Raw genomic sequence first — 15953 nt, forward strand, 5'->3', positions numbered from 1 at the left:
ACACACCAGTCAGTCCACCTCTGAATAGCTCAATAAATATTAATATACTGAATATTATATAAATAATTATTCTTCTTGGAATTATTGTTAAGAGAAATAATAGATTCCTTTTGGCAGCTGATATATAACCACGCCATCCAGCCGACACTATTTTAAACCAGCAGGGGGAGCTAGTGCCCAAGGGAAAAAATCCCAATAAGTTAAATCTTTCAAGTCAGCAGATTCGTGACGGTTTTTAAAAAGTCCAACACTAAAAAATATACAAAAATTAAATTTTATCAGAGCTGCATACAAATGTGTTATCAGTGGTGACCCAGAGTTGAAATATAAAAAATTATAAAAATAACCCCCGAGCTTCTGCGCCGCGAATCTGCTTCTGCTGTCACATGCAGTCAGCTGACTGCGAGCTCAACGATAAACAGGAAGGCTACAGGAAATACCGTTATTACATTCATCCAGACGCAGGTAATTTTGAGTTTTAGAAAGGTTTTATGTTCATCACATGATATTGAAAAAATAATACTGTGGCCGTCTTGTCAGATTTGTGTTTTGTTATTTTTATTCTGTTTATTTATTTATTTATTGTTAGATATGTGGTACTTTAAGTTGTTAGCCGCACTGCTAGCCAACGTTGAGATTCACGTTAACAAACTGAGCAGCTATTTAGCAGGGATTAAGTTACAAATATTTACGGCCTTTGTTGTAGCTCGTGAATACCGTGTTTTTGTGCGCAAACATCGGTTGTGTCACAGATTTGATGCGACAGTGTAAAAGTGGCGCAGCACCGGAGGCTTGAATTCATTCATGGTTTTCTGCTATCTTGTTTTGTTTTTTCAGCTGTGACCATGAAGAAGAACAAAGCCAAGGCAAGCAGCAATACTGAGAAGGAGTTTGTGTTCGAGTTCAGGGCAGGTAAACACAACTGTGTCCTTAAAGTGCCCCTGCAGCTTCCTGTGCAGGAGAACATCAGTGACCTTCACGGACGCCTGATGCTGCTGCACAAAATACCCTGCTACTTAGAAAGTGGTGAGATTGTTATTCTTTCCCCTTCCCTGAGTATAACCACGGCCCTAACTGTAACATAAGACAGCTAGAAGCTGCACTAAAGCATTCGATTACAGGAGCTTGTTACATTTCTTGTACAAAGCTACAGAGTTGCACTTTCCACTTTGCTTGCACAGACCTGAAAGACTTTCTTTTTTTAAATATCTACTTTGTGTCCTTTGTTGCTCTAGAACTGAAAAACTCACTTTCCAGTTTCGTTGAGAAGGAGACGATTCTGGATTATGACAGAGAGGCAGAGCTGGCACTGCAAAGACTCACGACAGGAGACGTAGATGTAAACAAGCTCACCAGTGCATGGACCAGGTCTTACGTGGAGGTAATAACGCATTTCATTGTGCTTTTATCGTGTTAAACACAGCACTGTGTGAACTAGGGCCTGGGTTCGAATCCATCAGCCACCTGGGGCCTTTCTGTGTGTTTGCTTGGGGCCCAAAGTCCAAAGACGTGCACGTCAGGAAAAGTAGGTGTGAATGTGAGTGTGGAGTGGGTGTCTGTCTCTGTGCGTCCACACTGTGATGAACTGGTGACCTGTCCAGACGCCTGGTACCACACAGCAGGAATTCGCTGTATCCATGCACCTTAACGGTGAACCCTGAGTTTTCAGAATTAAGGAGGTGGTTCACTTCTTACCAGTGGGGCAACGCTTGAAAACCTAACATGCTCTGGAGCAGGTTATGCTATAGATTAGAGATCAGCAGGTACACGATCACCTCTTACTGACTAATCGGTTCTCCAGAAATTTCTGAAAGATCCCTTTGGATGGAGAGTGGGAGTGTCTTAAAGTTTTTGCCTTTCTCTGATTGACATCAGTAAGAATCATAGATTCTTAGATGTAACTTCCTTGATTAATTCTTTTAAATATGAATGTTATGGATAGTTCAGAGGTCAACCTTTCTGAAAATCACCTTTCAAATATAAACCATAGGTGGCTCTTCTAGGAGGCTGAGGCTGGATTATAAGTTTTACTGCCTTAGTTGTTTGTACAACCTTACAGCAAGTTTCTGTTTCTAATGTTATCTATTTTAGGCTGAAGGATGTATAATTTTAATGAAAAACATTTAACTTCACACACGATATTTTATTAACAGTTACAAATCATTTGTCTTAAAGTAAAGTCTTGTTTGGTGCCTAACTATAACTAACCATAACTAAGGCTACGTTCACACTGCAGGCGAAAGCGCATCAAATCCGACTTTTCTGACCCTCTGCGACCATCTGTCCGATCATGGTCTGACAGTGTGAACGGCACAAATCCGATATTTTCAAAGCCGATCTGGGTCACTTTGGTATGTGGTCCTGAATCCGATACATATCTGATGTTTCAGAAAGCGACTGCTGTTTGATGGTCATGTCGCATTAAATCCGTCTTTTACGTCACTGACACAAGACAGACGCCATTATCAGCGCCGGAGAAGACATCGCGAACGCTTCCTGACCATCCGGTGTAGATGTCAGTGAAACTGTTGGGAAGACAACGTGAACATTTTATTTGTTCTGTATAATCTGCAGAGTCTGACAGAAATCTGCAGCTAGAAGCAGCGCTCCTCTAACACAGCAATCAGGATCATTATTAGGCCAAATGTAAATAACAAAATAACTTTATAACTTAAAGCAAAAGTGGGAAACGTAGAGTACGAAACAAGTCTTTATATTAAGGCCATCAGTCAAACAATGCTGTTGCTCTGGGTCTAAACAGAGCGCGTCGTGTGTGACGTCTTCTTTTGCGCACGCGGCCGCTTTGAGCGTTCACACTGGAGCGCGTTTGCTGTCGCATTTTATTTGTCGTGTGAACAAGCAGACAAAAAAATCTGATTTGATCAGAAAATTGGAGTTGAGCATTAAGACCTGCAGAGTGAACGTAGCCTTAGTTACAGAAAACATCTTCCATAAGCGTCGCTATTGTTATATAACACTGTGTGTTTAAACTGTAACTTCAAAATGCCATGTGGCCGTTAGAATAAAGAATCGTGCTGCGACTGTCTCATTCAGTGACACAGGAAACAGATTAGATTCAATACAGAAATTTGTACAACTGTGTGGACAAATGTTTCTGTTAAAAATATCTGTTAATATTATGGACGGTGCTTTTTAAGCTTGGCAGGTATTCCAAAAATACATTTCATGCGCTGGCTGCCTAACAGACCCTGATAAATACAGCTCCATGTTTCTGCAGCAGCACAGCAGCGTCCTTGAACACTCTCACTAACTTTGGAGCGGTCATGGATCATTAAAGTCATTTAAACAGAACGGGAGCAGTAATTGATTATTCATGAGTTCTGGACCCCTCGAAGAAAAACCCCCAAACAAACAAACAAAAAAAATCTCATTACATGAGCCCTCACGCTGTGTTTAATGTCTCTCGCAAGCATTTTACTTGGTTACTTTGATGCATTTCCCACCAGAGATGGGATATATTCACATGCCCGAGAATTGAGTCATTACTTTTGTGCTGTGGATAAATACAAACAAACACAATTGTGAGAAGCAGACTTTGTGGTTTCGTGTATGGTGTGTTCACTGAGACATTTATTTAAACCCAAATGCCTCGCTTCATGTTTAAGGAAGGCCGCTGAGATCAGCTCCCGCTGCACTCGCACATTTAGCAGTTTGCCTGTAGTCCCGCTTGCATGGAGTTTGTTGCCTAAACATTCTCGAGCCTGTGTAAATGAGGGGTGTTCACACTGAAGAGTGCTGTTATTTTGCATTTACTGGGTCAACTGGCCTTGTATGTTTTGCAGGTCATAACACAGAAACTGCGACTCTGTATTTTGCCTTCTTTGTTTGGCTACTTGTGCTGAAAATAAGCTGCTTGCTTACTGTTCTTGTTCACAGTCTGATCATGGTTAAGCACTGTACCTCCACCCTTCTTTAACTGCTTACAACTGTCGTTTCACAAGAAGATGTTTTGCTTCCTGCCGTCACTGTTGCAGACGACGCTGGAACATGCGCGGCCTGAAGAGCCCAGCTGGGATGAGGACTTTGCCAATGTGTACCATGAACTGATCCACTCCCCCGCCTCAGATACGCTGCTCAACCTGGAGCACAACTACTTTGTTAGCATCTCTGAGCTCATCAGTGAGAGAGACATGGAGATTAAGAAGCTTCAGGAGAGGTTGGTGTTAGGCAGCATTTGATTGGGATCTTTGGATTTCCTGAACATGTTTTTCTGTCTTATTTCTAAATATTTATTGCCAACAGTTTTGCCTTTAGTTTGTTGGCCAATGTTAGTTCTCAGCCCTCCCCTCTTACACAACTATTATCAAATAGATCATCATCTCAAATTTCTTCCATGGACTAAAATTAGGTCAGATCTTTTTTTTTCCCTTTAAGCAACCACACTTAAGATGATTTAATATCTGTTTCCTACCACAGAGATAATTTTTATCATGTTTTATGAATGTTTATGTACTTTCCCAACAATCTGTTAAAAATCAATAAATGCTTTCCTGTTTTGTAGGCAAGCGGCAGAAATGGACAAAGTCATGCATGAGCTGGGAAACACACTGAGTGACCAGGATGTGAACGCAGTAGCTTCTCAACACTTTGATGCACAACAGGTGAAAGGAAGCTTGAAAGGAAGTTTGTCTCAGTGTTAATAGAAGTGTTGGTTAAAAAAAGATGATTTCACCTGTGACATTTCAGGAGATACAGGTGGTTTGTTTTTCAAGTAAGCTTTTTGTTTAAAGCCCTGAATGTTTGACATTGTCATCGATGAACAGGTACTCGAAAACAAGTGGGCAAGCGAGCTTAAACAAGTGACGGGCATTCAGAAGCATGAATACCAAGACTGGGTGGTCAAACTGCACCAGGACCTGCAGAAATCCAACAACAGCAGCAAAATAAAGTGAGTTCTTCTCTGTGTATCTGTGTGTGCACACTGCAGTGCAGCCTGTCTTTGTGTTTGTTCTTTGATATATGAAACCTCACTTTCTGCTCGCATTTACCCGAGCTAGCCTTTTCAGGTGTGTGACAATACTCTCATGGATTTCGAGGTACATCAAAATCGTGGCTCAAGAGTTGGGGGTTTGCCTTGTAATCGGAAGGGTCCTTGGGCAAGACACTTCACCCGTTGCCTACTGGTGGTGGTCAGAGGGCCCGGTGGCGCCAGTGTCCGGCAGCCTCGCCTCTGTCAGTGCGCCCCAGGGTGGCTGTGGCTACAACGTAGCTGCCATCACCAGTGTGTGGATGACTGGATGTGTAAAGCGCTTTGAGGTCCTTAGTAAAGCGCTATACAAATACAGGCCATTTACCAAAAACAGTCGATTCGAGATGATAAACACCAGAGTCAGCTGCTGAGTCTTACTCTTTCCTTTAAAGGAGAAACCCTGCAGTGAGTGCAGCATCATTATCTGATATGTGCTGTGATAATAACACTGGTTAAACAGGCTGATTTCCTGGGTTTAATGCTGGTTTATGAAATTTTACACCGGACACTGGTGAGAATAGTTAATGCAATGCACGTGTCACTCGTGGGTCTGTTTCTAGAATATATTTCTTAAACTTGATAAACAAGGCTAAGGTGTGCGTTTACCTGCCACGGCAGAAGTAACTTTTTTAGCAGATCCTGGGATCAAACTCTTCACTTTACTAACCTGTATAACCCACGCCCACTCGCCCACTAAACCTCAGCTGCAACTAAAGCTCAAGCTTTTTATAACCGTCGGTTCCATAAAATGATTTCCTTGAATCCGCAGACGTGCTAAGGGTTGGTTTCTCGTCCCTCTCAATTTTCCAGCGAGGAGATTAAGGTGCAGCCCAGCCAGCTGTCAGAAGCCGCAGATTTGGGTGCCAGGATGTTCGAGGAACAGCCTCAGCTGGAGGAGAGTTTCACCATACACTTAGGTACTTCACATGCTTCCCCAGTATTTGTGCGCAGATCAGGGATCGCTGTTACAGTTAACACAATAAAAATTTGCAGGAGCGCAGCTAAAGACGATGCACAACCTGCGACTGGTCCGAGCAGATGTGCTGGATTTCTGCAAACACAGACGACACGGCAGCAGCGGAGCCAAGCTGCGGCGGCTGCAGACGGCTCTTTCGCTGTACTCCTTCTCACTGTGCGGTCTGGTGCTCCTGGTCGATAACAGGGTCAACTCCTACAGTGGCATCAAGAGAGGTCAGGGAGCACGCGGTGTATAATGTAGCTACATATATGTATGTTGATTCCTGCTTTTACCTGCAAAGAGTGGTTTTTGGCTGTAACGTGGATATTTTGTTTCTGTTTACCTTCTCTTTTCTTTTACTGGGAGAAGCCAAACTTTAAGTGTTTTATTCACTTACTGTGGGTTTCATTTAACTTTAAGTTTGAACTTGAGGCTAAGCAGTCATTTGGTTCCACTGTGTTTGAGTTCATCTGGGGCCTGCTCTATGTCAACCCACAGACTTTGCAACTGTGGCAAAGGAGTGCACAGACTTCCACTTCCCCTGCCTAGAAGAGCAGCTGGAGGAGGTGCAGCAGGTGGTGCTGTACGCCAGAGCCCAGCGGAGCAGCAAGCACAAAGACCAGCCTGGTGAGACATTTCGCTCAGCCTGGAGGTCCCGAAATCTTGGGGAATAAATTTGATTATTCTTGATGCTATGGTTGGTTTTTTATAGTTTCAGCCATTCTTCAGGAAAACAAGATGTTTATCTCCTGTTTTAATACCATAATATAACATATGAGTAAAATTCAAGCCTTTCTCAAACAAACAATAAAATAAAAGTTATAGGACGCAAGTAAACGCGTATACTTGCCTGTACGAGTCTGGCTTTTACACGAAGCTCACACTGAAAGGCTCCTCGTGGAGCTGGGACATTTCAGTGTTATGCTAGCAGTATGAGAGCGGGATTAAGCTGTCAGGAAATAGAAGATGTTGATTTTATCACAGCATAAGTGATTTACTGAGTAGAGATGTACACATACAGGCCCACTGGCTTCCAAGCCTGTCACAGATCCACTGCTAACACTTTTTGTCCCTTTGACATAGTGTGATGAGCATTGTTCCTGCTGATTTGTGCTTTATTCTGCAATCCTGTATCCTTACAGAGACTCAAAAGAACGGCGGTGATGATAAGAGCAAAAATGTTGAAAGAAATCCCTCGAATATCTTACCAGGTATTAAGAAAACAGTTTGTGATTATCCAGCAGATTATTTCTAGAGCATCATTTTATATTTTAACTCTGTCGGCGACATCTCTTCCTAAAGGTGAGTTCTATATCACGCGGCACTCCAACCTGTCGGAGGTCCACGCCGTCTTCCATCTGTGTGTGGATGACAACGTCCGATCAGGGAACATCACTGCCCGGGACCCAGCCATCATGGGCTTGAGAAACATCCTCAAGGTGTGCTGCACTCACGACATCACCACCGTTACCATCCCTCTGCTGCTCGTCCACGACATGTCCGAGGTAAGAAGACGCTCTCAATGCTTGCATGAGTGCAGCTGCAAGAATAAACGCTTGTAAACTGCATATTGTAATATAATAATCTTAGTGGAGCAAATGACTGCAAGTTTATTGGACCAGCAGACGTCCAGGTATTGTGCCTTCACAGAATCTGCTATTTCCCCATAAACTGCACGAGTACACAAACTGATCAGATTTCTCCAAATAGAGAAAGGATCAGGAAGTACAGTACAGGTAAATGGTTGAGCCGGACAGATCCATTGTTGGGTTATTAGACGTTTCAGGGTTGCCGTGGATGTTTGATGTTTGAGGGCAGGGATAGCTCAGTAGGTAGAGTGGTGGCCCCATGATTGGAAGGTCGGGGGTTCGATTCCCCTGAACAGCTACCCTGAGGTACCCCTGAGCAAGGTACCGTCCCTACACACTGCTCCCCGGGCGCCCAATGGCTGCCCACTGCTTCACTGAGTGAATGGGTTAAATGCAGAGAATAAAGTACACTTTCTTCTTCTTTCTTCTTGATGGTTTAGTTTGGGCAAGTAGAAAAAAAGTCTCATTTGGAGTATTCCTGTTAGATCAACCTGAGTATTTGTACTTGTATTATTAGACTGTAATAAACTCTTCAAACTGTCATACCTGTGATTGAACGTTAATGATTCAGTTGTATTAAAAAGTAGAGAATTGAAACTTTAGTGATTAATGGTGCTGAGAAACGTTTTCAAAGCGGCCGATGTTGATGGGAGGCGTTTGAGTTCAGCCGGCTGGGGCTGAAACGTTCGTTATTCGATGACTCTGGTCTTGGATTCGTGCTTTATTGCCTTCTTTCTTTTCTTGTGTTACCTGTTTGAAGCTCTACTGTCAGCTATTTGATACAGGTGGGGGGGAAGCAAAAGGGGTTTTGAGTAATCAGGATCGGTTCCCAGAAAAACTGCTATGAGTGCATTGTTACTCAGTGATGTTGTAACAGGGTACGTCACAAACTGTGAGGTTCGTCTGTGGTCTTGCACTTGCGTCAAACCCCAAAACCTGATGGCTGTGCAACTTTGCCGACTGTCAGCACCCAGACTGACTTTAAGCTTGTGCTTATTCCTGTACGGTAACGTCTGACTCGTTGGACACGAACTGTAGACTCAGACTACAACTTTATTTGGGTCACCGATCGTACAGAGCACATACGCACAGCGACAGTCAGTGCTCACATGTTTGGGTCAATAACAGAAAAAGCCTCGACGTGAAGCGAGCGGACACTTCTAGTATTTTCCTGTGAAACTTCTTGTATTTAGTCTGTTACATTTGTTTCTTTGTTTTTAATCACATTAGATGTCCTTTGTTGGTTATTTAACTGAGTAATGTTACCAATAATAACATAATCAGTTCAACAAGCCTCTTTATAGATGCCTAATTTTTCTTCTGCTGCCTAATCAACAGTCTTTAGATTCATAAAACTAAAGTTTTGGAGCTCTGGAAGCCTCGAGAAGCAGAGGATACTTGATTGAAGGCTTCTCATTTCAAAACTTTCCATCTGCCAGCTTCTTTTTCAGGCATTTCCCTTTTGAGCACAGATGTTTGCCTGTTTGTACAAGTCTATTGTAGTGTTACAACAACTGGTTTAGTTTGTCTACATGAACTACAGACCACAGTCCAAATCCAGCACGGCTGTTGCTCTTGTTCTTATTTTGGTTTTTCTTTTTCCTTTGAAGTTTGAGGAAAGAGGTTCACATAATAAATGCTCAGTGTCACTATAATATATGGTTAAAGGTTTGTGCAGATAAAACTGAAAACTGGGTTCATTTGGAGCCACTTTGCAGACGTTGACTGTTTCACGACTGCTGTGTTCATTTTCCTGGCTGTAAGAAACACTTTTGTTCTTGCCTCAAACTGTTTGGCAAACGCCACAGTCGCCTTCAGTGCTCCTGTTTACGCTTCAGTCCTACCAAAAAGCTGAATGAATATTCAGAAATCCCTCACTAAAGCCTGTGCAGCTTATCCAAATACAAAACGTACAAGTAAACAAGAGTGTGCGTTGTGGCAAAGACTCTCTGTTACACTCCTTGCAGTGAGAACAGGTAGTTTGCAAGATGAGATCACTGTGCACAAACTGCAGCGGAGTACACTCAAAGCTGAAAGGAAATAGAAGTGTTTGATTTAGCACAAAGAACATTTTGACAACATCAGTTTAGACATAGTTGCCTAATAAGAAGCTTTGGATTTGACACAAAGACGCATCATATAACAGGTTCTCTCTGCTCTGTAGTGTGTAGGACGGCATTCAGCTCTGTGTGGAGTAATATTGTAGAAACAGTATCTGTGTACTAATGTTCTGTGACTTTAACCCGTAACATCATTCACCACCAACTCGTTTGCTTTTCTTTCTCTTATCATGTTTGAACTGTAGCACAGATATAAGTAATACGAGAACGTTAAAAATGTTACAAATTTGAAAGAAATGAAAGAAGATGCCAAAAAGTCTTTTGAAACATTGTTTCACATTACAAAAACTGATCACATTATTTTTCCTGTTTGGTCTGTGGAGCTCGTACGCTGCAGGTGATGGTGGTGCTACATGAAGTCTTTGAAATGAAGTCGTACGTCAGTCTGAGTTCACCGCCGTGTGTCTCATTTCACACCAACCTTCCTTCTCTGTTCATTGCAGGAGATGACCATACCGTGGTGTCTTAAAAGGGCGGAGCTCGTATTCAAATGTGTCAAAGGTAACATGGATGTTATGCATAGCTGTTGTTGGTCATTTGGTGGGTTTTTTCTTGTTTGTTCAACCGTCTGTCAAACATAAATATACAGAATCCTTAATACTGTGTTACTTTATTATGTATTAATACACAATAATTGCACTTAACATTGCATGCAGCAATGTAAGAATGAATGGTGATATTCATGCTAAATTTTCTTTGCAGGTTTTATGATGGAAATGGCCTCGTGGGACGGCGGTGTATCACGCACAGTCCAGTTTCTAGTGCCAAAGGTGAGATCAGTTATTCAGGCTTCAAAACGTGTACCTGTGGATACACTGCTGTTCTCTGAGTGACTGCCTTCCGGCAATGCTTCATGCTTCTTTTAAAGAATTGTATACTTAAGGCCTCGCACGTACATAATGTAACAAAAGGCACACCTGGCCTTGCAGTGCATGTCTCCGAGTGCACACTACGAAGAGTTGACTGCTTGAAAAGCGTGCCATAAATCATAGATTACAGAGCTTTAGGATATTTTAGCTCCATATTTGCACTGCTGTGATAAAAGAAAGCTCAGAGACTCAATCACATAAATGTGTGATAAGCAATGGGATTAGTGTGCAGCTTGCCAACACTGAGGTGTAATCACTTTCACTTTGTTGGAAATCCAGGTCTTATGTTAATTTGTTATAAAGGAAAGGGAAAAAGATTCGGGGTTAACTTTGAAGCGAGGTTTTCTGTTATATTTTGATTTAAGCTTGCTGTGCAGGATGAATCACGGCCGTTACTATTTGCGAAGCTATACGTGCAGAGTTTTTGCGGTTTGTCAGGAAGGCGGTGGATCCTATAGAATGAGCTCCCGCTGACAGGATAAGATGATAAAACGAGTGGCATCAAAGGACTCTGACTGTACCGGCTTCCTGTCAGCTACATGCTCAGACACCATTCAAAATAGCAGCTTCTGAAACGACATTGTTGTCTGCGACTCAAAGAAATACTGTGTCTAAATATAAGCCGTGTGTTTGCGGGACTGCTTCTGCTTTAGGATTACTTAACATTCTTACTTGACGGGTGGCAGTGCTTAGAGTGTGTCCCCTGTTCCAGTCACAGCTGCTGAGCTCACTTCATTTCAGGACGCCACAGAGGCTGTTAATACTTGACTGGACGCCAAGAGTTCAGCTGTACTTTTGTTTTTTGAGGACTTTAAACAGCATCTTTCCATTATCACAGCACGGGGAGAGAAGATGTTTCCGTGCAAACCGCCCACTAACCCTGGTCACCCCTCTGTGTGTCTCTTTGTACTGACAGACTATCTCAGAGGAAATGTTCTACCAGTTGAGCAACATGCTGCCGCAGATCTTCCGCGTCTCCTCCACCCTTACTCTCACCTCCAAGCACTGATTGGTTGCACCTCAGGTCATTCGGGCAAATGAAGACAAGTAAAGTCTTGGGTTTTTGTGTTGTTTTTATTAAACTAGGATGAATATAGAAACTTTGTGACATAGATAACTTCCATTTGTTTAAAAACAATTAAGTTATGGTGGCATTCAGTGCAAAAGAATTGATGAACTATCCTATTATTGCACCTTCCAAAGCTACTCACTCTGACTGGAAGAGGACTGGATTCACTGGCACGCTAAAACAGCTGCTGCAGTTATCATTTAGTCTCCAGGGTGTGGTTCTGGTGACAGCGTTTTATTACATTAGCTGCCAGCACTGCAGACACTTTCCTTTAAAGCTGCAACTTTGTTCACATTCAGCTGCTTGAAGTCGGTAAAAACGAGACAACCAAATGTGTAAAGTGGGCTGAACGGTAAAAAACTTGTGACTCTTCATGTTGTCATATCTTTACTTTTTTCTTTTTACAGTATGTTGATTATTGCAGGAAAAAATCACCAATCTGGGCTCAAACTTGAATGCTAGTTTTGCTGTTGTCATATTTAATTCTTAAAGAATTTCTTGTGGTGACAGACGATCTTACAGTTCAGCCATCGAGTGAGATTTAGCAGCATGATGTCGTGGTGCTGTGGCTTCAGTGACATGGACTTGGCTCTTTTAGTCCTAGTGACAAATTGCATTGCTGCTCATATGAGCGGTGTGCTTGTGATTTTGTACTGCATTGCAGACAGTTGAGGCGACTGCCGCTAACTCTCTGTGGGAGTGTGAATGTGTACGGTCCCCCTCCCCCCTCACCTGCGTAACAGTAGATGGCACTGTTCCTAAAGACAAAAATGTGAAAAAGAGTAACTGTACTTGAACGCTTTGCTTATCGGAGGAAACGTTTTGCCTATTGAAATTCATCTCAATCTATTCTAAGTGAGGGAAACGGCACTGAAAGTACAGCTCGGTTGTATTTTATGTTAAACACTTAGATGTGCACTCTGTATATTTACTTTATCTGTGTACATTTTTTTATGTTTTAATAAAGTAACACTCTACACTGATGTGGTGTATTCCTCATAAGCCTCTGACAGACTTCAGCACTGGAGGATTAGTTTTTCTGTGCCCCCACCCGTCTGCCAGAACTGATGCACTTCTAGTGAGTTCGTCTCCAGGCTGTATTTACTCTTGATTGGTTATCCACGGGGACCTAATCTCCCTAAAGTTAATAATCCATGTCATTCATTGGAATTACATTCCTTCACGTCTAATGGTTGGCCTACGAGCCATTTCAGACAGATAATCAATTTAGTTTCTCACAAAGTTTGCCACTGCGGCATTCAGTGGTGGCATTAGGCTGATTAAAAGAGTTGACAGTGTAGCAATCAGCTGTGCCCAGAGAGAGTTATGAGATTTTTGAATGGCGCCGTGTTGAAACTTGCAACTGTTTTTATCATGCAGCCAGGCTGAGAAGCCACAAAGCTGTAAGAATATGTGTTGCAAAGTGTTCAGCATTCTCAGGATTGGTCTTGGAGGCTTTGATTGTGCACAAGCTTAAAATGCATGAAAATTTACACACTCAAGCAAGTGTGTGTGTGTGTGTGTGTGTGTGTGTGTGTCTGTGTCTGTGTGTGTGTCTGTCTGTGTCTGTGTGTGTGTGTGTGTGTGTGTGTGTGTATAGAGTCCAGGCACAGAAATGAGAGAACTGCTGAAAGTACTTTTGCATACATTCAGTAAGCAAATAAAATGTATTTTTAAATGAGCTTTCAAATACAACGTTGCCCAAATTGCTGTACAAAGTGTGTGTGTACAGTCACAAACATGTAATTACATGCATAAAAATGCATCATTATTTGATGCGATAACAATCAGAAATATTATTTTACACTGGTATTACCGGTGATTGGTAATGGATGATGTAATATACAATCCTCTGCAAAAGTAAAAAGTCAAGTAAAGGTGTAATTTACATAAATATCACTTACTGTACTATACCCTTTATCTTACGGTCAATTCTTGCTGCACAGCAATAAGCACCACGTGTCATACTGCGTATGTGACAGAATTTGAATTTAAAGGGTAAGTCAGCTGTTACACGCAGCTTCTCGGCTTCTCCACAGTTGGTTGGAAATGGCAAAAATTAAATACAATTTATATACAGAAATTTTAATGATATGAAAATGCTAACAGACAAATGCTGAACATGAAAACGAGCAAACCCGAGAGCGCCAGTAGAAAAATCATACGTCACAGGTGCTGCTACCGGAAGATGCTTTTTTTTTTTTGCTTAAAAAAATAAAAACGTGAATATCTCTTGTGAAACGCTTTAAAAATAACAGCAAAGAATGTATTTGTTATTTTAGGTCTTTGATTAAATAAAATAAACGAAATCTTCTTTTTGTGTGGCGTTTTTGTTTTATAAATTGTCATTAACGTGTTATTCTAGTTTTTGCTACATTTATTTCGAAGTTCCAAACCGGAAGTTACCGCTGTCGCTGCCACTGGCTTGACGGAGGTTGTCACAGCTGGGTAGTTGGCTCGCTACAAGTTAAGCAACAGGGGCTGTCGGGAGCGAGCAAGTTGCTGCATGGATTTCTCGGAGCTCCGCGGAACTTACGGTTAAGTTTGCACCCAAACGAGTTGTTAGCGCGATTCTGTCTGTGTTCAGTAAGGCTTTCGTGTGTGATACACATCTATCACATGTCGGCTGCTCTATGTGCTGAAACTTATTCTTTGTATGTGGCTGCCTTGCAACGTTGTTCACCGCGTCGAAACTGCAGACAGCGGCTTTAAAATTTGACCCAAGCGTCCCCGAGTCGTACCACGCCGGAGACCGTGATACAGCTGACCTGGAAACGGAGGTAGGTGTGAGGCGGTGTGTGCTCGAGCCTGCGGCTAAAAGGTGTGCGGTTAGCCAGGATTCAGCAGCGTGGTGCTGTCTGGAAGTTTTTTCCACTCTGCGTCGCAGACCGCCACTTTGCCACCGGGCTCCCTGGACACCGATGCCGTGCCAAGTGCCGTGGTGGCAGTAACTTTACTCTCTCCCCGGCCGACACAACGCTGCGTGTCTACACCAAAACCTTCGCCGTAAGCGTTTGGCGCTGTGTTGACGAGACCCCGCTGCTTTGACACATGGATGGATGGGGGAGGAGGCGTTTGCGGACACCGCCGTGTGGAAAGTTACGAAGTATTCCAGCTGGATGTGGCATTGGCTGGTAACGTTCAAAAGAATGACTCCTGGGCTTTGGTTTTGTTCTCGTTACTCCTTTTTTAATGTCGCGTGTGTGTGCGCGCGCTACAGAGTGAGGTCATGGACCGTAAAGGCACTCTAAAAGCTGCCCTATCATATTAAGACAAGTCTTGTATGGACAAGTGTTCTCAGCCTGAAACAGATGGGATTTTCCACAGTGCGGCCATCAGCTTGTTGATGGTGACTCTCAGGAACTAGACGTGTGTGCTTTGATTTATCAGCTGTTAAGGCTGAAAGCCTCACGAGCTTTCCTCTTTAGTTTCCTGTTTTTCAGCCATCATTGGATTTTGATTCCTCGACTTTTTGTTTTTTTGTTTGAACAATGTTATCACACTTTTACAGCCCGCTAATAGTAATTTCTTTATCTAAGGAATGTAGCACCAGGAAATTAAGCAACGCTTTATACCAAGTAAACTTCTTTGGTGCTGAAAGTTTCCACTCGCATGTTTTTGGGAGGTTGTGTGAGTCTGGTTTCTTGGAGAAAATTCAAGGTTCAGAATCCACATGAGGAGGGCAGAGGATCAGAAGGTTAAAGCGCTCTAACCCATGACCGTGACTCTGCCGTCACACAAAGACCTCTTTCCGCTTCTTGGGCGCGTTAGGTCTGGTAGTCACTCCGCCTTGGACACTGGACTCTTCTCTTTCATCCTGTCACACGTCATTTCTGTTTCTTTGCTTTTAAAACGGCATCAAATTAAACTGCGTCCACGTGTGCGCAGCTTATTGCCACATAAGGGTTGTGAAATAGTAGCGGTAAATTCTTACTGCTGCACTGACATCACCCAGAAGTTTGTCTGCTAACGATCAGTGGCAGGCTGTCGTCACGGTTGACCGGCTGGTCTCAGAGCAGTTATATTCTTAGTACTTGCAACTTTCTTATTTATTTGTTGCCCCCAGGAAAGCTTTGCTCATCTGCTCCACCGTGATAGAAACGCTTCTCCATGCCACGACCAGCTGGCTGTTCTCTAACTGCGCCCTGACAGTCTGATATCCCCCCAAAGCCAAGCGCAAGATAATCGCCCACCGTCGAGGACACCAAGCTACTTAGGCAGACTGAAGGCTTTGCAGTTCTAATCGCTCGTAGGCTGTTTAGCTCCGGCTTGGTGTGCTTTCTGTTCTTCCTGTGTGTACCTGGCTTTTCAGCTCTTGCATATGCTTTCAAAGACGAGTGCTGGATTACGTGGTGGGT

General features: G+C 42.9%; 2 protein-coding genes across 11 annotated transcripts in view; both read left to right on the forward strand.

The window, feature by feature from the left end:
- The first annotated feature begins 386 nt into the window (after window positions 1-386).
- On the forward strand, window positions 387-12578 carry ferry3 (FERRY endosomal RAB5 effector complex subunit 3). Of its 2 annotated transcripts, none has more exons than XM_076885533.1 (14): window positions 387-465; window positions 838-1026; window positions 1236-1381; window positions 3966-4177; window positions 4523-4622; window positions 4785-4909; window positions 5801-5907; window positions 5984-6181; window positions 6447-6575; window positions 7091-7159; window positions 7251-7453; window positions 10101-10158; window positions 10360-10427; window positions 11443-12578. In XM_076885533.1, the coding sequence occupies exons 1-14, from the start codon at window positions 387-389 to the stop codon at window positions 11533-11535; spliced, it is 1776 nt and encodes a 591-aa protein (XP_076741648.1). In that variant the 3' UTR covers window positions 11536-12578. The 2 variants fall into 2 exon arrangements, with proteins under 2 accessions (XP_076741648.1, XP_004569192.1); XM_004569135.3 differs by having other exon boundaries at window positions 3996-4177.
- Window positions 12579-14015: 1437 nt separating this feature from the next.
- The window catches only part of LOC101474184 (solute carrier family 45 member 3), a 45145-nt gene continuing 43207 nt past the window's right edge, over window positions 14016-15953 (forward strand). For 3 of the 9 annotated variants that reach the window (XR_001167958.3, XR_001167959.2, XM_004569133.3), the window contains exon 1: window positions 14016-14132. The gene's annotated coding sequence lies outside the window, so the exon portion shown is untranslated. The other 6 variants (XM_076885534.1, XM_004569131.3, XM_004569132.3 and 3 more) reach the window with 3 other exon arrangements.

Source organism: Maylandia zebra, linkage group LG7 (assembly GCF_041146795.1).
Source record: "Maylandia zebra isolate NMK-2024a linkage group LG7, Mzebra_GT3a, whole genome shotgun sequence".
Taxonomy (NCBI): domain Eukaryota; kingdom Metazoa; phylum Chordata; class Actinopteri; order Cichliformes; family Cichlidae; genus Maylandia; species Maylandia zebra.

Coding starts and splice junctions, on each gene's coding strand:
- ferry3 (XM_076885533.1), top strand. CDS start 387: ATGCAGTCAGCTGACTGCGAGCTCAACGATAAACAGGAAGGCTACAGG. Junction 4,178..4,522: donor ATTAAGAAGCTTCAGGAGAG/GTTGGTGTTAGG, acceptor CCTGTTTTGTAG/GCAAGCGGCAGAAATGGACA. Junction 4,623..4,784: donor AACACTTTGATGCACAACAG/GTGAAAGGAAGC, acceptor ATCGATGAACAG/GTACTCGAAAACAAGTGGGC.